At 41.5% G+C, this 23,747-nt stretch overlaps 1 protein-coding gene across 1 annotated transcript in view; it reads left to right on the forward strand.

Moving 5' to 3' along the window:
- Positions 1-23,747, forward strand: part of LOC131955852 (neural-cadherin) — a 56,415-nt gene that overhangs the window by 12,086 nt on the left and 20,582 nt on the right. Inside the window, exons 7-24 of the mRNA XM_059320140.1 lie at positions 560-643; positions 1,102-1,210; positions 1,437-1,566; positions 1,800-1,940; positions 3,527-3,630; positions 4,758-5,044; positions 6,385-6,543; positions 7,735-7,884; positions 10,844-10,990; positions 11,283-11,398; positions 13,100-13,352; positions 14,633-14,830; positions 15,474-15,657; positions 15,826-15,969; positions 17,392-17,519; positions 17,996-18,184; positions 19,546-19,846; positions 23,396-23,693. Coding sequence (XP_059176123.1) covers positions 560-643; positions 1,102-1,210; positions 1,437-1,566; positions 1,800-1,940; positions 3,527-3,630; positions 4,758-5,044; positions 6,385-6,543; positions 7,735-7,884; positions 10,844-10,990; positions 11,283-11,398; positions 13,100-13,352; positions 14,633-14,830; positions 15,474-15,657; positions 15,826-15,969; positions 17,392-17,519; positions 17,996-18,184; positions 19,546-19,846; positions 23,396-23,693 — 3,122 coding nt within the window. The remainder of the gene's footprint in view (positions 1-559; positions 644-1,101; positions 1,211-1,436; positions 1,567-1,799; positions 1,941-3,526; positions 3,631-4,757; positions 5,045-6,384; positions 6,544-7,734; positions 7,885-10,843; positions 10,991-11,282; positions 11,399-13,099; positions 13,353-14,632; positions 14,831-15,473; positions 15,658-15,825; positions 15,970-17,391; positions 17,520-17,995; positions 18,185-19,545; positions 19,847-23,395; positions 23,694-23,747) is intronic.

A 23,747-nucleotide genomic window follows, 5' to 3' on the forward strand; every position in this document is an offset into this window, starting at 1 on the left:
CAGGGAAAAAGGTCAGTCTGTCACAAACTCAGTTTAGTCATTTAATACTCTAGGGTCTTAGGTCAATTTACTGCATTTTTATAATATCTTTGTGTTTTTATTTAATTGGACACTACACAAAATGTAACAAAAATCTATTGTGGGAGAGGGGAGTGTTGAAGAAGCAATTTGCCACTACCTCCAAAATCGACTTAATTTTTTAATAACAATCAGTTGTGTAATATCCACAAACTTTGAACTTAAATTTTAAAATAAAAGCAACATAAAAGAAAAAGTAATAACACGTTTAGAATATTGGTTAGTCTGTGTGTAGACATGGGTTAGTCTGTGTGTCGACATGGGTTAGTCTGTGTGTTGACATGGGTTAGTCTGTGTGTCGACATGGGTTAGTCTGTGTGTAGACATGGGTTAGTCTGTGTGTAGACATGGGTTAGTCTGTGTGTAGACATGGGTTAGTCTGTGTGTAGACATGGGTTAGTCTGTGTGTTGACATGGGTTAGTCTGTGTGTTGACATGGGTTAGTCTGGTTATAAGCCATGTTAAAATGTGTTTTGTGCAGACCATTGACTACGAGAACGTGAAGTTGATGACACTTGTGATGGTGGCTAAAGAAATAAACACTGGCTTGTCCAGCACTGTTTCTGTAAGTACTCTGTTTCTCTGACCACTTAACTTTTTTTTTTCTCACCACTACTGCTGCTGATTCTGACCACTACTGCTGCTGATTCTGACCACTACTGCTGCTGATTCTGACCACTACTGCTGCTGATTCTGACCACTACTGCTGCTGATTCTGACCACTACTGCTGCTGATTCTGACCACTATTGCTGCTGATTCTGACCACTACTGCTGCTGATTCTGACCACTACTGCTGCTGATTCTGACCACTACTGCTGCTGATTCTGACCACTACTGCTGCTGATTCTGACCACTACTGCTGCTGATTCTGACCACTACTGCTGCTGATTCTGACCACTACTGCTGCTGATTCTGACCACTACTGCTGCTGATTCTGACCACTATTGCTGCTGATTCTGACCACTACTACCTGACTGACTGACAATGGTGTAGTGATCTTGGTGATATCTCATGAATTGCAGGCTGTTATAAATGTTCTGGATGAGAATGATAATGCTCCAGTGTTTGGGCTGGCACAGTACAGCACTAGACAGCTAGAAAATGTGGCAATCAACAGCACTATCCTTACAGGTAAGTCAACAGCACTATCCTTACAGGTAAGTCAACAGCACTATCCTTACAGGTAAGTCAACAGCACTATCCTTACAGGTAAGTCAACAGCACTATCCTTACAGGTAAGTCAACAGCACTATCCTTACAGGTAAGTCAACAGCACTATCCTTACAGGTAAGTCCCACAAGGATGAGACCCAACTCTTAAATTGTTGTTCTAAAAAAATGCAAAAATATCTTTTCAGTGACGGCGACAGATAAAGATTCTGGTCCAAATGCTGAACTAACATTTTCTGTGGAGGATGGCAACTTTACAGTGGACACAACCAAAGATCCATCGGGCAGTGGCTATCTCGGGGCTATCAAGCTTAGAAGGTTAGGCCTCTCTAGTCCAGCCGGCTTTGTCTATGTCCATTGTATATCTATGATATATATATATATCTATGATATATATATATATATATATCTATGATATATATATATATATATATATATATATATATATATATATATATATATATATATCTATATATCTATATATATATATATATATATATATATATATATATATATATATATATATATATATATATATTGGCTCCTTTCAGAGCACTGGACTATGAGTTGACCAGAAAATATGAATTTAAAGTGAAAGTTACAGATGGTGGCAAGAGTCCATTAACTTCTGAAGTTCTGGTAGAGGTCACAGTGGACAATGTAAATGACAACAGTCCAGTCATTGACAACAGGTCAGTAGTCCAGTCATGGACAACTGGTCAATAGTCCAGTAGTGTGTTTGAAGAGAGTGTTTTACATTTACATGTAGAACTAGTGTGTGAGATCAATGTATTTTGTATGATGTAGAACTAGTGTGTGAGATCAATGTATTGTGTATGTATAAAACTTGTGTGTGAGATCAATGTATTGTGTGTGATGTAGAACTTGTGTGTGAGATCAATGTATTTTGTGTGATGTAGAGCTAGTGTGTGAGATCAATGTATTGTGTGTGATGTAGAACTAGTGTGTGAGATCAATGTATTGTGTGTGATGTAGAACTAGTGTGTGAGATCAATGTATTGTGTGTGATGTAGAACTTGTGTGTGAGATCAATGTATTGTGTATGTATAAAACTTGTGTGTGAGATCAATGTATTGTGTGTGATGTAGAACTTGTGTGTGAGATCAATGTATTGTGTGTGATGTAGAGCTAGTGTGTGAGATCAATGTATTGTGTATGATGTAGAACTTGTGTGTGAGATCAATGTATTGTGTGTGATGTAGAACTAGTGTGTGAGATCAATGTATTGTGTATGATGTAGAGCTTGTGTGTGAGATCAATGTATTGTGTATGATGTAGAACTAGTGTGTGAGATCAATGTATTGTGTATGATGTAGAACTAGTGTGTGAGATCAATGTATTGTGTGTGATGTAGAGCTAGTGTGTGAGATCAATGTATTGTGTGTGATGTAGAACTTGTGTGTGAGATCAATGTATTGTGTATGATGTAGAACTAGTGTGTGAGATCAATGTATTGTGTGTGATGTAGAGCTAGTGTGTGAGATCAATGTATTGTGTATGATGTAGAACTTGTGTGTGAGATCAATGTATTGTGTATGATGTAGAACTAGTGTGTGAGATCAATGTATTGTGTGTGATGTAGAACTTGTGTGTGAGATCAATGTATTGTGTATGATGTAGAACTAGTGTGTGAGATCAATGTATTGTGTGTGATGTAGAACTTGTGTGTGAGATCAATGTATTGTGTATGATGTAGAGCTAGTGTGTGAGATCAATGTATTGTGTGTGATGTAGAACTTGTGTGTGAGATCAATGTATTGTGTATGATGTAGAACTAGTGTGTGAGATCAATGTATTGTGTATGATGTAGAACTAGTGTGTGAGATCAATGTATTGTGTATGATGTAGAGCTAGTGTGTGAGATCAATGTATTGTGTGTGATGTAGAACTTGTGTGTGAGATCAATGTATTGTGTGTGTATAAAACTTGTGTGTGAGATCAATGTATTGTGTATGATGTAGAACTAGTGTGTGAGATCAATGTATTGTGTATGATGTAGAGCTAGTGTGTGAGATCAATGTATTGTGTATGATGTAGAACTTGTGTGTGAGATCAATGTATTGTGTGTGTATAAAACTTGTGTGTGAGATCAATGTATTGTGTATGATGTAGAACTAGTGTGTGAGATCAATGTATTGTGTGTGATGTAGAGCTAGTGTGTGAGATCAATGTATTGTGTGTGATGTAGAGCTAGTGTGTGAGATCAATGTATTGTGTATGTATAAAACTTCACTAATGAAAAATATCTTTTCCCCAGCACGAATAAATTCTCCCTGAATGAGACCGCTCCAATCAATTCTATTTTGGGTATCATTCAGGCATCAGATGCAGATGGGGACAAAATTAACTTTTACTTAAATAGTGAGTGATTTTTTATTTTAATAATTAGCACCTCAACTCTGACACATTCATGTCCTATACATCTATGCCCTACACATCTACGCCCTACACATCTACACCCTACACATCTACGCCCTACACATCTACGCCCTACACATCTAACCCACACATCTACGCCCTACACATCTAACCTACACATCTACGCCCTACACATCTACGCCCTACACATCTACGCCCTACACATCAATGCCCTACACATCTACGCCCTACACATCTACGCCCTACACATCAATGCCCTACACATCTACGCCCTACACATCTACGCCCTACACATCTACGCCCTACACATCTAAGCCCTACACATCTAAGCCCTACACATCTAAGCCCTACACATCTACGCCCTACACATCTACGCCCTACACATCTACGCCCTACACATCTAACCCACACATCTAACCCACACATCTACACCCTACACATCTACGCCCTACACATCTAAGCCCTACACATCTAAGCCCTACACATCTACGCCCTACACATCTACGCCCTACACATCTACGCCCTACACATCTAACCCACACATCTAACCCACACATCTACACCCTACACATCTACGCCCTACACATCTAACCCTACACATCTAACCCACACATCTACGCCCTACACATCTACGCCCTACACATCAATGCCCTACACATCTATTCTCTGTCTATATGTCTCACTCGTATATACAATAATGTTTCAGCATTAACTAGCTGTATACCCTAATGTTTCAGCATTAACTAGCTGTGTACCCTAATGTTTCAGCATTAACTAGCTGTATACCCTAATATTTCAGCATTAACTAGCTGTGTACCCTAATGTTTCAGCATTAACTAGCTGTATACCCTAATGTTTCAGCATTAACTAGCTGTATACCCTAATGTTTCAGCATTAACTAGCTGTGTACCCTAATGTTTCAGCATTAACTAGCTGTATACCCTAATATTTTAGCATTAACTAGCTGTGTACCCTAATATTTCAGCATTAACTAGCTGTGTACCCTAATATTTCAGCATTAACTAGCTGTGTACCCTACTGTTTCAGCATTAACTAGCTGTGTACCCTAATATTTTAGCATTAACTAGCTGTGTACCCTAATATTTCAGCCCCAAACCAAACAGTGTCTGAGATCTTTAAGATTGACGCAGCCTCTGGCCTCCTGCAGCTAAACAGTGCCATCCCCAAGAGCAAAGACTACTATCAGCTCACAGTGCTGGCAGTGGACTCTGACACCTGCTGCTCTGTTAAGGTTGGGAGCAGAACATCTTCTGCCTTCTTCACGGTCAACATCATTGATGTCAACATCAACAAGCCTAACTTTAATGAGTGTGCTATCTATGACATCAATGCCAAGGTCAAGGAGAAATCACCTATCGGGACTAAAGTTATTCAGGTAAACAAAAGTTGTCTTCAAGATGGGGGAAAATGTTTTCCGTAGGTTCAACCCCATAAACCTAGTCATGTTTTCTGTAGGTTCAACCCCATAAACCTAGTCATGTTTTCTGTAGGTTCAACCCCATAAACCTAGTCATGTTTTCTGTAGGTTCAACCCCATAAACCTAGTCATGTTTTCTGTAGGTTCAACCCCATAAACCTAGTCATGTTTTCTGTAGGTTCAACCCCATAAACCTAGTCATGTTTTCTGTAGGTTCAACCCCATAAACCTAGTCATGTTTTCTGTAGGTTCAACCCCATAAACCTAGTCATGTTTTCTGTAGGTTCAACCCCATAAACCTAGTCATGTTTTCTGTAGGTTCAACCCCATAAACCTAGTCATGTTTTCTGTAGGTTCAACCCCATAAACCTAGTCATGTTTTCTGTAGGTTCAACCCCATAAACCTAGTCATGTTTTCTGTAGGTTCAACCCCATAAACCTAGTCATGTTTTCTGTAGGTTCAACCCCATAAACCTAGTCATGTTTTCTGTAGGTTCAACCCCATAAACCTAGTCATGTTTTCTGTAGGTTCAACCCCATAAACCTAGTCATGTTTTCTGTAGGTTCAACCCCATAAACCTAGTCATGTTTTCTGTAGGTTCAACCCCATAAACCTAGTCATGTTTTCTGTAGGTTCAACCCCATAAACCTAGTCATGTTTTCTGTAGGTTCAACCCCATAAACCTAGTCATGTTTTCTGTAGGTTCAACCCCATAAACCTAGTCATGTTTTCTGTAGGTTCAACCCCATAAACCTAGTCATGTTTTCTGTAGGTTCAACCCCATAAACCTAGTCATGTTTTCTGTAGGTTCAACCCCATAAACCTAGTCATGTTTTCTGTAGGTTCAACCCCATAAACCTTGTCATGTTTTCTGTAGGTTCAACCCCATAAACCTAGTCATGTTTTCTGTAGGTTCAACCCCATAAACCTAGTCATGTTTTCTGTAGGTTCAACCCCATAAACCTAGTCATGTTTTCTGTAGGTTCAACCCCATAAACCTAGTCATGTTTTCTGTAGGTTCAACCCCATAAACCTAGTCATGTTTTCTGTAGGTTCAACCCCATAAACCTAGTCATGTGTTCTGTAGGTTCAACCCCATAAACCTAGTCATGTTTTCTGTAGGTTCAACCCCATAAACCTAGTCATGTTTTCTGTAGGTTCAACCCCATAAACCTAGTCATGTTTTCTGTAGGTTCAACCCCATAAACCTAGTCATGTTTTCTGTAGGTTCAACCCCATAAACCTAGTCATGTTTTCTGTAGGTTCAACCCCATAAACCTAGTCATGTTTTCTGTAGGTTCGAGCCTTTGATCCAGACAGGGGAGAGAATGGCAAGGTGATCTATGCTATCGCCTCACCAGATCCCTCCAAAGATGGGCCTTTTGTTATAGATGCCAACACCGGTAACATTACAGTACAGAAGGACATTGTCAGGCCAGGAGAAGGCTACATTCAGGTAAAAAACTTACCACAGGTCCAGAGTTGATCTCATTTTCTTTCCAGACCAATATTAATGTCTGTGTACACCATCCATGTAATGTCTGTGTACACCATCCATGTAATGTCTGTGTACACCATCCATGTAATGTCTGTGTACACCATCCATGTAATGTCTGTGTACACCATCCATGTAATGTCTGTGTACACCATCCATGTAATGTCTGTGTACACCATCCATGTAATGTCTGTGTACACCATCCATGTAATGTCTGTGTACACCATCCATGTAATGTCTGTGTACACCATCCATGTAATGTCTACACCATCCATGTAATGTCTGTGTACACCATCCATGTAATGTCTGTGTACATCATCCATGTAATGTCTGTGTACACCATCCATGTAATGTCTGTGTACACCATCCATGTGATATCTGTGTACACTATCCATGTAATGTCTGTACACCATTCATGTAATGTCTGTGTACACCACCCATGCAATGTCTGTCTACACCATCCATGTAATGTCTGTACACCATCCATGTGATGTCTACACCATCCATGTAATGTCTGTGTACACCATCCATGTGATGTCTACACCATCCATGTAATGTCTGTGTACACCATCCATGTAATGTCTGTGTACACCATCCATGTAATGTCTGTACACCATCCATGTAATGTCTGTGTACACCATCTATGCAATGTCTGTGTACACCATCCATGTAATGTCTGTGTACACCATCCATGTAAAGTCTGTGTACACCATCCATGTGATGTCTGTCTATACCATCCATGTAATGTCTGTCTACACCATCCATGTAATGTCTGTGTACACCATCCATGTAATGTCTGTGTACACCGTCCATGTAATCAGTACACCATCCATGTAATGTCTACACCATCCATGTAATGTCTGTGTACACCATCCATGTAATGTCTGTCTACACCATCCATGTAATGTCTGTCTACACCATCCATGTAATGTCTGTCTACACCGTCCATGTAATCAGTACACCATCCATGTAATGTCTACACCATCCATGTAATGTCTGTGTACACCATCCATGTAATGTCTGTCTACACCATCCATGTGATGTCTACACCATCCATGTAATGTCTACACCATCCATGTAATGTCTGTGTACACCATCCATGTAATGTCTGTGTACACCATCCATGTAATGTCTGTCTACTCATGTCCTCAGGTGACTGTAGTGGGCAGGAACCCCAGCATAATTCCCATGGAAGGATGGTGCACATTTAAAGTCAACATTCAGGACATCAACGACAACCCTCCAAAGTTTACAGCTGACAATTATAAAATTGACATTTTAATAACAACCCCAGCAACCAGTGTAAGTCAACAAGCTAGACTGTGTCAATGTTGAGTGTAACAAGCTAGACTGTCAATGTTGTAGTGTAACAAACTAGACTGTGTCAATGTTGTAGTGTAACAAGCTAGACTGTCAATGTTGTAGTGTAACAAACTAGACTGTGTCAATGTTGTAGTGTAACAAGCTAGACTGTCAATGTTGTAGTGTAACAAACTAGACTGTGTCAATGTTGTAGTGTAACAAGCTAGACTGTGTCAATGTTGTAGTGTAACAAGCTAGACTGTGTCAATGTTGTAGTGTAACAAGCTAGACTGTCAATGTTGTAGTGTAACAAACTAGACTGTGTCAATGTTGTAGTGTAACAAGCTAGACTGTCAATGTTGTAGTGTAACAAATTAGACTGTGTCAATGTTGTAGTGTAACAAACTAGACTGTGTCAATGTTGTAGTGTAACAAGCTAGACTGTGTCAATGTTGTAGTGTAACAAACTAGACTGTGTCAATGTTGTAGTGTAACAAGCTAGACTGTGTCAATGTTGTAGTGTAACAAGCTAGACTGTGTCAATGTTGTAGTGTAACAAGCAGGACTGTCAATGTTGTGGTGGTACAAGCTAGACTGTGTCAATGTTGTAGTGTAACAAGCTAGACTGTGTCAATGTTGTAGTGTAACAAGCAGGACTGTCAATGTTGTGGTGGTACAAGCTAGACTGTGTCAATGTTGTAGTGTAACAAGCTAGACTGTGTCAATGTTGTAGTGTAACAAGCTAGACTGTGTCAATGTTGTAGTGTAACAAGCTAGACTGTCAATGTTGTGGTGGTACAAGCTAGACTGTGTCAATGTTGTAGTGTAACAAGCTAGACTGTGTCAATGTTGTAGTGTAACAAGCTAGACTGTCAATGTTGTGGTGGTACAAGCTAGATTGTGTCAATGTTGTAGTGTAACAAGCTAGACTGTGTCAATGTTGTAGTGTAACAAGCTAGACTGTGTCAATGTTGTAGTGTAACAAGCTAGACTGTCAATGTTGTGGTGGTACAAGCTAGACTGTCAATGTTGTAGTGTAACAAGCTAGACTGTGTCAATGTTGTAGTGTAACAAGCTAGACTGTGTCAATGTTGTAGTGTAACAAACTAGACTGTGTCAATGTTATAGTGTAACAAGCTAGACTGTGTCAATGTTGTAGTGTAACAAGCTAGACTGTGTCAATGTTGTAGTGTAACAAGCTAGACTGTCAATGTTGTGGTGGTACAAGCTAGACTGTGTCAATGTTGTAGTGTAACAAGCTAGACTGTGTCAATGTTGTAGTGTAACAAGCTAGACTGTCAATGTTGTGGTGGTACAAGCTAGATTGTGTCAATGTTGTAGTGTAACAAGCTAGACTGTGTCAATGTTGTAGTGTAACAAGCTAGACTGTGTCAATGTTGTAGTGTAACAAGCTAGACTGTCAATGTTGTGGTGGTACAAGCTAGACTGTCAATGTTGTAGTGTAACAAGCTAGACTGTGTCAATGTTGTAGTGTAACAAGCTAGACTGTGTCAATGTTGTAGTGTAACAAACTAGACTGTGTCAATGTTATAGTGTAACAAGCTAGACTGTGTCAATGTTGTAGTGTAACAAACTAGACTGTGTCAATGTTGTAGTGTAACAAGCTAGACTGTCAATGTTGTAGTGTAACAAATTAGACTGTGTCAATGTTGTAGTGTAACAAACTAGACTGTGTCAATGTTGTAGTGTAACAAGCTAGACTGTGTCAATGTTGTAGTGTAACAAACTAGACTGTGTCAATGTTGTAGTGTAACAAGCTAGACTGTGTCAATGTTGTAGTGTAACAAGCTAGACTGTGTCAATGTTGTAGTGTAACAAGCAGGACTGTCAATGTTGTGGTGGTACAAGCTAGACTGTGTCAATGTTGTAGTGTAACAAGCTAGACTGTGTCAATGTTGTAGTGTAACAAGCAGGACTGTCAATGTTGTGGTGGTACAAGCTAGACTGTGTCAATGTTGTAGTGTAACAAGCTAGACTGTGTCAATGTTGTAGTGTAACAAGCTAGACTGTGTCAATGTTGTAGTGTAACAAGCTAGACTGTCAATGTTGTGGTGGTACAAGCTAGACTGTGTCAATGTTGTAGTGTAACAAGCTAGACTGTGTCAATGTTGTAGTGTAACAAGCTAGACTGTCAATGTTGTGGTGGTACAAGCTAGATTGTGTCAATGTTGTAGTGTAACAAGCTAGACTGTGTCAATGTTGTAGTGTAACAAGCTAGACTGTGTCAATGTTGTAGTGTAACAAGCTAGACTGTCAATGTTGTGGTGGTACAAGCTAGACTGTCAATGTTGTAGTGTAACAAGCTAGACTGTGTCAATGTTGTAGTGTAACAAGCTAGACTGTGTCAATGTTGTAGTGTAACAAACTAGACTGTGTCAATGTTATAGTGTAACAAGCTAGACTGTGTCAATGTTGTAGTGTAACAAGCTAGACTGTGTCAATGTTGTAGTGTAACAAGCTAGACTGTGTCAATGTTGTAGTGTAACAAGCTAGACTGTGTCAATGTTGTAGTGTAACAAGCTAGACTGTGTTAATGTTGTTTGCTTTGAATATTTAACAGATTGCTTTATTGTTCAACAGTTAGAGCTATGTATAGACTGCCCACATTAACCACACATATCATTCAACAGCCATTTTGTTCTGGCTTGTAACAACCAGTCAACCTATAGATTTCTTTATCTGTTAGATTTGTTTTTGTTCAAGCCTAAAGCTACCAATCAAATTTTATTGGTTCAAACCTAAAACTACCAATCAAATTTCTTTGTTCAAACCTAAAGCTACCAATCAAATTTTATTGGTTCAAACCTTAAGCTACCAATCAAATGTTTTTCTAGTTGAACTCTAAAGTTCACTTTAAAAGAAGCTACCAATAAAAAGTTTACAGTTAGAACTCTAAAGTTGACCTAAATTAGGCGACCAATCCAATGTCTTTCTGTAGGCCATCCGCCAGATGGTGGCAACAGATGCTGACGTGGGACCCAATGCCAACATCACCTACTCATTCTACAACAGATCAAATTACTTCTCCATCAACAGTCAGACAGGTGTCATCCAGCTCACCCAGTCCCTCACTAATTTAGGACAGGTAAACTTTTGGACAGGAAAATATTTTAAATTTACCTTCAGTCATCAATCACCAGTTTCAATCAAACAGGTGTTCTAGTTATAATCACAAGTCAAATTATTTGATCGTTCACCACAGAAGTTATTTTCAATTATTTAACTTGACTGTGTTACTTTCATTGTGTGGATCTGTTGTTTATTGTGTAGAGAACACATAGTAAGTCATGACTAAATGGGTTAATGTAACTTTTGAGGGCTGTAAGGGTTTATGAGTCAATGGCTCCTGTTGTCATCTGTACCTGTTGTATCTACAGGCAACTACCTTTACGTTGTTTGTGGTAGCCAATGACAACGGCATTGACCCTGGTCCACTCACAGGAAATACTACGGTCACCATCGCAGTCAACACAGCTAATAGGACATCTCCAGTGTAAGACTCGTGTCTCATAATACAGGCAGTGTCACATGATACAGGCAGTGTCACATGATACAGGCAGTGTCACATGATACAGGCAGTGTCACATGATACAGTGTCACATGATACAGGCAGTGTCACATGATACAGGCAGTGTCACATGATACAGGCAGTGTCACATGATACAGGCAGTGTCACATGATACAGGCAGTGTCACATGATACAGGCAGTGTCACATGATACAGGCAGTGTCACATGATACAGGCAGTGTCACATGATACAGGCAGTGTCACATGATACAGGCAGTGTCACATGATACAGGCAGTGTCACATGATACAGGCAGTGTCACATGATACAGGCAGTGTCACATGATACAGTGTCACATGATACAGGCAGTGTCACATGATACAGGCAGTGTCACATGATACAGGCAGTGTCACATGATACAGGCATTGTCACATGATACAGTGTCACATGATACAGGCAGTGTCACATGATACAGTGTCACATGATACAGGCAGTGTCACATGATACAGTGTCACATGATACAGTCAGTGTCACATGATACAGGCAGTGTCACATGATACAGGCAGTGTCACATGATACAGTGTCACATGATACAGTGTCACATGATACAGGCAGTGTCACATGATACAGGCAGTGTCACATGATACAGTGTCACATGATACAGGCAGTGTCACATGATACAGGCAGTGTCACATGATACAGGCAGTGTCACATGATACAGGCAGTGTCACATGATACAGGCAGTGTCACATGATACAGGCATTGTCACATGATACAGGCAGTGTCACATGATACAGGCAGTGTCACATGATACAGGCAGTGTCACATGATACAGGCAGTGTCACATGATACAGGCAGTGTCACATGATACAGGCAGTGTCACATGATACAGGCAGTGTCACATGATACAGGCAGTGTCACATGATACAGTGTCACATGATACAGGCAGTGTCACATGATACAGGCAGTGTCACATGATACAGGCAGTGTCACATGATACAGTGTCACATGATACAGTGTCACATGATACAGGCAGTGTCACATGATACAGTGTCACATGATACAGGCAGTGTCACATGATACAGTGTCACATGATACAGGCAGTGTCACATGATACAGGCAGTGTCACATGATACAGGCAGTGTCACATGATACAGGCAGTGTCACATGATACAGGCAGTGTCACATGATACAGTGTCACATGATACAGGCAGTGTCACATGATACAGGCAGTGTCACATGATACAGGCAGTGTCACATGATACAGGCAGTGTCACATGATACAGTGTCACATGATACAGGCAGTGTCACATGATACAGGCAGTGTCACATGATACAGTGTCACATGATACAGGCAGTGTCACATGATACAGGCAGTGTCACATGATACAGTGTCACATGATACAGGCAGTGTCACATGATACAGGCAGTGTCACAAGATTTTGTCTGTAATGAGCAAAACTCATCAACAAAAAATTTATAAAGAAATATTTTTAAACTTTAAAGGCTAATTCTTAATGAGTTAAAGAACTATAATTCTCCATTATTAGATTTAAAAATTATCAATATGATCTAGGACTATGGATACAGTAATTAAAAAATTAAAATAAAGATAGAATCTAGATTGGCTGTATAAAAGACAAATACTGTTGATAATTTTGCTAAATGAGGGCTTATTACTTTTGAAGATGGCAGAACCTTCCATCAACACTTGAGTTCAACGTTATTGAAAGTGCCAGCTATGGGTATGTGATAGCAACATTTAGGTGCCAGTCCAACGCTGCCAACCCTAAAGTAGAGTTCCTGGTCTATGAGTCAATAGATCAGACCTCCATCACATTTGTCCCCACACCCTTGAACGACACTGCTATGAATTTGACACTAAGCAACAGATTGGACTACCTGGTACAGAAACAGTACAGGCTGACAGTTGCTTGCCAGGTGAGGTTGTTACATCACCACACCTGTGTGTTACATCACCACACCTGTGTGTTACATCACCACACCTGTGTTACATCACCACACCTGTGTGTTACATCACCACACCTGTGTGTTACATCACCACACCTGTGTGTTACATCACCACACCTGTGTGTTACATCACCACACCTGTGTGTTACATCACCACACCTGTGTGTTACATCACCACACCTGTGTGTTACATCACCACACCTGTGTGTTACATCACCACACCTGTGTGTTACATCACCACACCTGTGTTACATCACCACACCTGTGTGTTACATCACCACACCTGTGTTACATCACCACACCTGTGTGTTACATCACCACACCTGTGTGTTACATCACCACACCTGTGTGTTACATCACCACACCTGTGTGTTACATCACCACACCTGTGTGTTACATCACCACATCTGTGTGTTACATCACCACACCTGTGTGTTACATCACTACACCTGTGTGTTACATCACCACACCTGTGTGTTACATCACCACACCTGTGTTACATCACTTCACCTGTGTGTTACATCACTTCACCTGTGTGTTACATCACCACACCTGTGTGTTACATCACCACATCTGTGTGTTACATCACCACACCTGTGCATGATTAAAAATATCTTATTATTAAAACTTTTTATTATTTAAGAATTGCTTGACTAAAAAACTAGCACACTAATTGATTGTCTTGATAGTGTGATAAAATTAGTATTTTATATTAGAAACATAAATTAATTCTTAAAAAACAATGAAGCATCTTAGTCAAATGTCCAGTTTGACCAATTTGCCAAGTTAAAAAGAATTGGGTCCTGTAGAAGTGATAAAAAAGTGGTAATGAGAGTAGAAGTGATAAAAAAGTGGTAATGAGAGTAGAAGTGATAAAAAAGTGGTAATGAGAGTAGAAGTGATAAAAAAGTGGTAATGAGAGTAGAAGTGATAAAAAAGTGGTAATGAGTAGAAGTGATAAAAAAGTGGTAATGAGAGTAGAAGTGATAAAAAAGTGGTAATGAGAGTAGAAGTGATAAAAAAGTGGTAATGAGTAGAAGTGATAAAAAAGTGGTAATGAGAGTAGAAGTGATAAAAAAGTGGTAATGAGAGTAGAAGTGATAAAAAAGTGGTAATGAGAGTAGGAGTGATAAAAAAGTGGTAATGAGAGTAGAAGTGATAAAAAAGTGGTAATGAGAGTAGAAGTGATAAAAAAGTGGTAATGAGAGTAGAAGTGATAAAAAAGTGGTAATGAGAATTTATGTTTTCAGACCCTGGATGGTTTCCTGTTGCGCACTGACATCAACCCAGTTATCAACATCATCGATGCTAACAACCAGAAACCCACCTTCCAAGGTTTAGGCAGCAATGACCGGTATGTAGGGACCGTGCCAGAAAATGCTTTGCCAGGAGCTCTGGTCATCCAGGTCTCAGCTGATGACAGGGATGAAACACTACTTTTTAGAACTGTGAGAACTTTTTCTGTACAATGTGGTTAAATTGTCTGTGTGTTGTGTTGTCTGTGTGTTGTGTTGTCTGTGTGTTGTGTTGTCTGTGTGTTGTGTTGTCTGCGTGTTGTGTTGTCTGTGTGTTGTGTTGTGGTGTTGTCTGTGTGGTGTGTTGTGAATTGATTGGTTTGTGATGTTTGCTTTAAAAATAATTTGAAATTAATTGATTGGCTTGTGATGATTGCTTTAAAAATGGTTTGAAATGAATTGATTGGCTTGTGATGATTGCTTTAAAAATGGTTTGAAATGAATTGATTGGCTTGTGATGATTGCTTTAAAAATGGTTTGAAATGAATTGATTGGCTTGTGATGATTGCTTTAAAAATGGTTTGAAATGAATTGATTGGCTTGTGATGATTGCTTTAAAAATGATTTGAAATGAATTGATTGGCTTGTGATGATTGCTTTAAAAATGATTTGAAATGAATTGATTGGCTTGTGATGATTGCTTTAAAAATGGTTTGAAATGAATTGATTGGCTTGTGATGATTGCTTTAAAAATGGTTTGAAATGAATTGATTGGCTTGTGATGATTGCTTTAAAAATGATTTGAAATGAATTGATTGGCTTGTGATGATTGCTTTAAAAATGATTTGAATTGCAGGTGACATTTGTTTTTCTGGACAATGAGACTTTCTTTGACATCCAACCTGCTGGCATGAATCGAGCTGAGGTGAAAACTAAGGTTACATTTGATAGAGAACTAAGGGACAGCTTTTCTGTTGGGGTCAAGGCCAGTGATGGCGCACCTGCAGCTTATCCTGCTGGCAGCACTGAACCTAATTCAGGTAAAGTCCCATAGTCAGAGCACACCTGGTCAGTAGCACACCTGGTCAGTTAGAGGCACATAAAGTAAAATAAATTGTGTGCCTTATCCCTTCCTTAATGATTTTCCAGAATCTCTGCTGTGACATTTGGTTTGAACCCACTGGAAACATTTGATTTTGTAATTTCAGTTGTGCGTTACATAGACGTGACAATATTAGATGTCAATGACAACCCGCCATATTTTGATCAGCTAAATTACACATGCAGCATCTCAGAGGCGGCCAATGTTAATGATCGTGTTTGTAATGTCGTAGCCTTGGACGTGGACACAAGTAAGTTTCTCTTTCGCTCTCTCTCTCTCTCTCTTTTTCTCTCTCTCTCTTTCTCTGTGTGTGTGTGTGTGGGGGGGGGTGTGTGGATGTGCATGTGTGTGTGTGTTTGATGTACTGCCCCCAACTAAGAAATTGGAAACCTTTTCCAATGATCTCTTTTTTTTTCTAATTTACTAAATTTAAAGCAAAGAGTCAAACTTATATTTAAGTGTTGCTGAATGGTAGAGCACTTGACTTCTAACCCCAAGGTATCAAGTTTGGTTCCCTGGATGCAGTCTTTGTATTCTGATGGGTACTTGACATTAGGGAAAGTAGAGGTGGCTGGGCATAGTGCTGACCACACTCTCCCTTCATATGCCTCCTGGTTCTAAATTAAACATTCTATCATTTTTTCAGTTAACGTTGGCTAATTGACCTATTGTTCTATCTTTTTTACTTTTTCTGATACAAAGTATAGAGAAAGTATTGAAATCGTGCAAAAATCTAAATCGAGATTTTCATAAATCTCGACATTTTAGACCACCCTGAGTCGGAAAAACTTAGTTTTGCAATTTTGTCCTTATGTCTGTCTGTGTGTCCGTAAACACGATAACTTCATAGATAAGTATCATATCAGCTTTTGAGCAATTTCCAGTCACAGGAAGTGATACTTTTGGGTTATGAAAAGCCAATAACTTGAGTACCATTTAAGTTAGGTGGACAAATAGGCACATATAAATATGACATTGTATGTGCATGTTTCTATCAAATTTTTTGCAAAATTAAGTTGCGCTTTCCATGTAAAACGATAATTTGAGTACTATTTCAGTTAGGTTAACCAAATTTCATATATAAGTATAAGATATTATACTTGGGTTACTTTTAATTTTCACTTGACCTCTGATAACTGGAAGTTGTACTTTACTGTATTTCCAGTTTCTAAAATACTGGTTATTTGAGTACCATTTAAATTAGGTGAAGAAAATTCTATTCCTAGGTAAAATATCTTTTCTTGAATTTTCCAAATTTTGGAATTTTTCCAATTTCTCAAAAAAATATCACTTCTACTAGACTGATTTGTTTCAAACTGTTCATGTAGATCAAGACTCAATTACAACACTCTGTGTCATAAAATGTGACTTAATTAAATATTTAATTAACTTGTCAAAAATTAATTAAAGTATCTTTATAAAGTACTAATTTTCCGCTCTATTTCGCACACATTATTTACATTCATTTAGTGCGCAATTCCATTTTCTACTTGACTGTTCTATTTTTTTTAAAAATGTAAATACAAAAAAAATTAATAAACAACATTTCTATTGCCTGAACCTACTGTAAGTGCCACCCCTCTTACTGTATTAGAATATAGAAAGTTTAGGGGAGATCACTCAAGCGTTATTTCAGTTGATGTTTGCAAATTGACCTATAATTTTTTTTCAGTTGATGCTGGAAAATTGACCTACCGTTTCAACTCTGGAAATGTGAACAATGCATTCTCCATCACTTCTATGATTGGGGAAATCAGAGTAGCCAGAAAACTGGACTATGAAAATCCAACTGAACCAAAGGTATAGTTTACATCCATTGTTAGGTGAACAAAAGGTATAGTTTACATCCATTGTTAGGTGAACCAAAGGTATAGTTTACATCCATTGTTAGGTGAACCAAAGGTATAGTTTACATCCATTGTTAGGTGAACCAAAGGTATAGTTTACATCCATTGTTAGGTGAACCAAAGGTATAGTTTACATCCATTGTTAGGTGAACAAAAGGTATAGTTTACATCCATTGTTAGGTGAACCAAAGGTATAGTTTACATCCATTGTTAGGTGAACCAAAGGTATAGTTTACATCCATTGTTAGGTGAACAAAAGGTATAGTTTACAACCATTGTTAGATGAACAAAAGGTATAGTTTACAACCATTGTTAGATGAACAATAGGTAGATATGATCTACAGTAATGGCCAATTTTGTTTAATGGCAATCTTGTGAACTCTTTTGTAGTACAACACATATTTTTATACTGCTAATTTTTTTCTCTAGGTTTATGGCATGCAGCTTCTGGCCATTGACTCAGATAGTCTGCACACTGCCACCACCTCAGTCTACATCTCCGTACTAGACGCCAATGACAACTCACCTGAGTTTAGCATGAGCAGGTATGTGTCCGTCAATCAGGTACAAGAGGAGGACACAAACAACTCACCTGACCGTCCATTCTTCTTGCTGCAGGTTTGTTAACATCTCATCTTTTTAGACCTAGGCCACTATTGGCTCACCTAGGCCCCTGTTGGCTCACTTAGGCCCCTGTTGGCTCACCTAGGCCACTGTTGGCTCACTTAGGCCCCTGTTGGCTCACCTAGGCCACTGTTGGCTCACCTAGGCCCCTGTTGGCTCACCTAGGCCCCTGTTGGCTCACCTAGGCCACTGTTGGCTCACTTAGGCCACTGTTGGCTCACTTAGGCCCCTGTTGGCTCACCTAGGCCACTGTTGGCTCACCTAGGCCCCTGTTGGCTCACTTAGGCCACTGATGGCTCACCTAGGCCACTGTTGGCTCACTTAGGCCACTGTTGGCTCACCTAGGCCACTGATGGCTCACCTAGGCCACTGTTGGCTCACTTAGGCCACTGTTGGCTCACTTAGGCCCCTGTTGGCTCACTTAGGCCCCTGTTGGCTCACCTAGGCTACTGTTGGCTCACTTAGGCCACTGTTGGCTACAACAAAAATGAATAAATCTAATAAAAAAATAACAGGGGAGGAAGAGAAATATGATTGTTTTCCTTTGGCATTCATTTTGTAATGCAAGAATACTTACAGTATGTTACTATTTTAAATGTCAGCAGATTGGGACAGCTTTATTTTATAAATTGTCTGAGACAAAGTAGCATCAGCTTTATATTTTGTATGTGACAGCAACAGACAAAGTAGCATCAGCTTTATATTTTGTAGGTGACAGCAACAGACAAAGTAGCATCAGCTTTATATTTTGTAGGTGACAGCAACAGACAAAGTAGCATCAGCTTTATATTTTGTAGGTGACAGCAACAGACAAAGTAGCATCAGCTTTATATTTTGTAGGTGACAGCAACAGACAAAGTAGCATCAGCTTTATATTTTGTAGGTGACAGCAACAGACAAAGTAGCATCAGCTTTATATTTTGTAGGTGACAGCAACAGACAAAGTAGCATCAGCTTTATATTTTGTAGGTGACAGCAACAGACAAAGTAGCATCAGCTTTATATTTTGTAGGTGACAGCAACAGACAAAGTAGCTTCAGCTTTATATTTTGTAGGTGACAGCAACAGACAAAGTAGCATCAGCTTTATATTTTGTAGGTGACAGCAACAGACAAAGTAGCATCAGCTTTATATTTTGTAGGTGACAGCAACAGACAAAGTAGCATCAGCTTTATATTTTGTAGGTGACAGCAACAGACAAAGTAGCATCAGCTTTATATTTTGTAGGTGACAGCAACAGACAAAGTAGCATGAGCTTATATTTTGTAGGTGACAGCAACAGACAAAGTAGCATCAGCTTTATATTTTGTAGGTGACAGCAACAGACAAAGTAGCATCAGCTTTATATTTTGTAGGTGACAGCAACAGACAAAGATGTCGCCCGTCCTGAAACTTTAATACGTTACTACCTGATGGGAGATGTCGTCAATTTTACCATCGAAGCTGAGACAGGAAAAGTTTTCCTGATTGGTTCCCTGGACAGAGACCGTGGCAACCCAAACTACACCTTCACTGTTAGAGCTGAGGATGAGAGGGTTAATCCTAACTATGGCTACGCTGAGATTGTTGTCAGTCCTATGGACATCAATGACAACAGCCCTGAATTTGTTGAGGCTTACCTCATTGGCAACATTCAAGAAAATTCACCACCTGGAAGTAAGTGATGTTTGAAATAATAATGAAAGAACTCTATAAGCAGTGCTGAAAAGCTACTTTTGTATGTCCAGCTGTTGTACTGTGTCCAGCTGTTGTACTGTGCTGTGTCCAGCTGTTGTACTGTGTCCAGCTGCTGTACTGTGCTGTGTCCAGCTGTTGTACTGTGCTGTGTCCAGCTGCTGTACTGTGTCCAGCTGTTGTACTGTGCTGTGTCCAGCTGCTGTACTGTGTCCAGCTGTTGTACTGTGTCCAGCTGTTGTACTGTGCTGTGTCCAGCTGCTGTACTGTGTCCAGCTGTTGTACTGTGCTGTGTCCAGCTGTTGTACTGTACTGTGTCCAGCTGTTGTACTGTGCTGTGTCCAGCTGTTGTACTGTGCTGTGTCCAGCGTCCAGCTGCTGTACTGTGTCCAGCTGTTGTACTGTGCTGTGTCCAGCTGTTGTACTGTGCTGTGTCCAGCTGCTGTACTGTGTCCAGCTGCTGTACTGTGTCCAGCTGTTGTACTGTGCTGTGTCCAGCTGTTGTACTGTGTCCAGCTGTTGTACTGTGTCCAGCTGTTGTACTGTGCTGTGTCCAGCGTCCAGCTGCTGTACTGTGTCCAGCTGTTGTACTGTGCTGTGTCCAGCTGTTGTACTGTGCTGTGTCCAGCTGCTGTACTGTGTCCAGCTGCTGTACTGTGTCCAGCTGTTGTACTGTGCTGTGTCCAGCTGCTGTACTGTGCTGTGTCCAGCTGTTGTACTGTGCTGTGTCCAGCTGTTGTACTGTGCTGTGTCCAGCTGTTGTACTGTGCTGTGTCCAGCTGTTGTACTGTGTCCAGCTGCTGTACTGTGCTGTGTCCAGCTGCTGTACTGTGCTGTGTCCAGCTGTTGTACTGTGTCCAGCTGTTGTACTGTACTGTGTCCAGCTGTTGTACTGTGCTGTGTCCAGCTGTTGTACTGTGTCCAGCTGTTGTACTGTGTCCAGCTTTTGTACTGTATCCAGCTGTTGTACTGTGTCCAGCTGTTGTACTGTGCTGTGTCCAGCTGCTGACTGTGCTGTGTCCAGCTGTTGTACTGTGTCCAGCTTTTGTACTGTATCCAGCTGTTGTACTGTGTCCAGCTGCTGTACTGTGTCCAGCTGTTGTACTGTGCTGTGTCCAGCTGCTGTACTGTGCTGTGTCCAGCTGTTGTACTGTGCTGTGTCCAGCTGTTGTACTGTGCTGTGTCCAGCTGTTGTACTGTGCTGTGTCCAGCTGTTGTACTGTGTCCAGCTGCTGTACTGTGCTGTGTCCAGCTGTTGTACTGTGCTGTGTCCAGCTGTTGTGCTGTGTCCAGCTGTTGAACTGTGTCCAGCTGCTATACTGTGCTGTGTCCAGCTGTTGTACTGTGTCCAGCTGCTGTACTGTGCTGTGTCCAGCTGCTGTACTGTGCTGTGTCCAGCTGTTGTACTGTGCTGTGTCCAGCTGTTGTACTGTACTGTGTCCAGCTGCTGTACTGTGTCCAGCTGTTGTACTGTGCTGTGTCCAGCTGTTGTACTGTGCTGTGTCCAGCTGTTGTACTGTGTCCAGCTGCTGTACTGTGCTGTGTCCAGCTGCTGTACTGTGCTGTGTCCAGCTGTTGTACTGTGTCCAGCTGTTTACTGTGTCCAGCTGTTGTACTGTGCTGTGTCCAGCTGCTGACTGTGCTGTGTCCAGCTGTTGTACTGTGTCCAGCTTTTGTACTGTATCCAGCTGTTGTACTGTGTCCAGCTGTTGTACTGTGTCCAGCTGTTGTACTGTGTCCATCTGTTGTACTGTGTCCAGCTGCTGACTGTGCTGTGTCCAGCTGTTGTACTGTGCTGTGTCCAGCTGCTGTACTGTGCTGTGTCCAGCTGTTGTACTGTGTCCAGCTGCTGACTGTGCTGTGTCCAGCTGTTGTACTGTGTCCAGCTGCTGACTGTGCTGTGTCCAGCTGTTGTACTGTGTCCAGCTGTTGTAGTGTGCTGTGTCCAGCTGCTGTACTGTGTCCAGCTGCTGTACTGTGTCCAGCTGTTGTACTGTGTCCAGCTGTTGTACTGTGTCCAGCTGTTGTACTGTGTCCAGCTGTTGTACTGTGTCCAGCTGTTGTACTGTGCTGTGTCCAGCTGTTGTACTGTGTCCAGCTGCTGACTGTGCTGTGTCCAGCTGTTGTACTGTGCTGTGTCCAGCTGTTGTACTGTGTCCAGCTGCTGACTGTGCTGTGTCCAGCTGTTGTACTGTGCTGTGTCCAGCTGTTGTACTGTGTCCAGCTGCTGACTGTGCTGTGTCCAGCTGCTGTACTGTGCTGTGTCCAGCTGCTGTACTGTGCTGTGTCCAGCTGTTGTACTGTGTCCAGCTGTTGTACTGTGTCCAGCTGCTGACTGTGCTGTGTCCAGCTGCTGTACTGTGCTGTGTCCAGCTGCTGACTGTGCTGTGTCCAGCTGTTGTACTGTGTCCAGCTGCTGACTGTGCTGTGTCCAGCTGTTGTACTGTGTCCAGCTGTTGTAGTGTGCTGTGTCCAGCTGCTGTACTGTGTCCAGCTGCTGTACTGTGTCCAGCTGTTGTACTGTGTCCAGCTGTTGTACTGTGTCCAGCTGTTGTACTGTGTCCAGCTGTTGTACTGTGTCCAGCTGTTGTACTGTGCTGTGTCCAGCTGTTGTACTGTGTCCAGCTGTTGTACTGTGCTGTGTCCAGCTGTTGTACTGTGCTGTGTCCAGCTGTTGTACTGTGTCCAGCTGCTGACTGTGCTGTGTCCAGCTGTTGTACTGTGCTGTGTCCAGCTGCTGACTGTGCTGTGTCCAGCTGCTGTACTGTGCTGTGTCCAGCTGTTGTACTGTGTCCAGCTGTTGTACTGTGTCCAGCTGCTGACTGTGCTGTGTCCAGCTGCTGTACTGTGCTGTGTCCAGCTGTTGTACTGTGTCCAGCTGCTGACTGTGCTGTGTCCAGCTGCTGTACTGTGCTGTGTCCAGCTGCTGACTGTGCTGTGTCCAGCTGTTGTACTGTGTCCAGCTGTTGTACTGTGTCCAGCTGCTGTACTGTGCTGTGTCCAGCTGCTGACTGTGCTGTGTCCAGCTGTTGTACTGTGTCCAGCTGTTGTACTGTGTCCAGCTGTTGTACTGTGTACAGCTGCTGTACTGTGTCCAGCTGCTGTACTGTGCTGTGTCCAGCTGTTGTACTGTGTCCAGCTGTTGTACTGTGTCCAGCTGTTGTACTGTGTCCAGCTGCTGACTGTACTGTGTCCAGCTGTTGTACTGTGCTGTGTACAGCTGCTGTACTGTGTCCAGCTGCTGTACTGTGTCCAGCTGTTGTACTGTGCTGTGTACAGCTGCTGTACTGTGTCCAGCTGCTGTACTGTGTCCAGCTGCTGACTGTGCTGTGTCCAGCTGTTGTACTGTGTCCAGCTGTTGTACTGTGTCCAGCTGTTGTACTGTGCTGTGTCCAGCTGTTGTACTGTGCTGTGTCCAGCTGCTGTACTGTGTCCAGCTGCTGTACTGTGCTGTGTCCAGCTGCTGTACTGTGCTGTGTCCAGCTGCTGTACTGTGTCCAGCTGCTGTACTGTGCTCTCTTTCTTGTCCAGCCCTGGCCTTGACTGTGTTGGCCAGAGACCCAGATGCAGGAGAAAATGGCACAGTGAGCTACCAAAAGTACGCCCAACAGAACTCCAGCATTAGCTCCTTGTTCAACATCAGCAGCTCAGGCCAGATCGTAACAGCAGGACCCCCCCAGCTCTATGACAGGGAAGAGAATGACTTTTTCAAGCTCATTGTGGAGGCCTATGATGGGGGCAGGCCTTCACGTACTGCCACGGCGACTGTCACCATCAACTTGATAGACGTCAATGATCAGGCACCTTACTTTGAGAAGCCCTTGTACAGGTAGGTTCACAGTTCACACAAGTCTTTGATGTGCATCACATACAGGTAACACAG

Source organism: Physella acuta, unplaced genomic scaffold (genome assembly GCF_028476545.2).
Source record: "Physella acuta isolate Inbredline_101_S28 unplaced genomic scaffold, ASM2847654v3 ptg000079l, whole genome shotgun sequence".
Taxonomy (NCBI): domain Eukaryota; kingdom Metazoa; phylum Mollusca; class Gastropoda; family Physidae; genus Physella; species Physella acuta.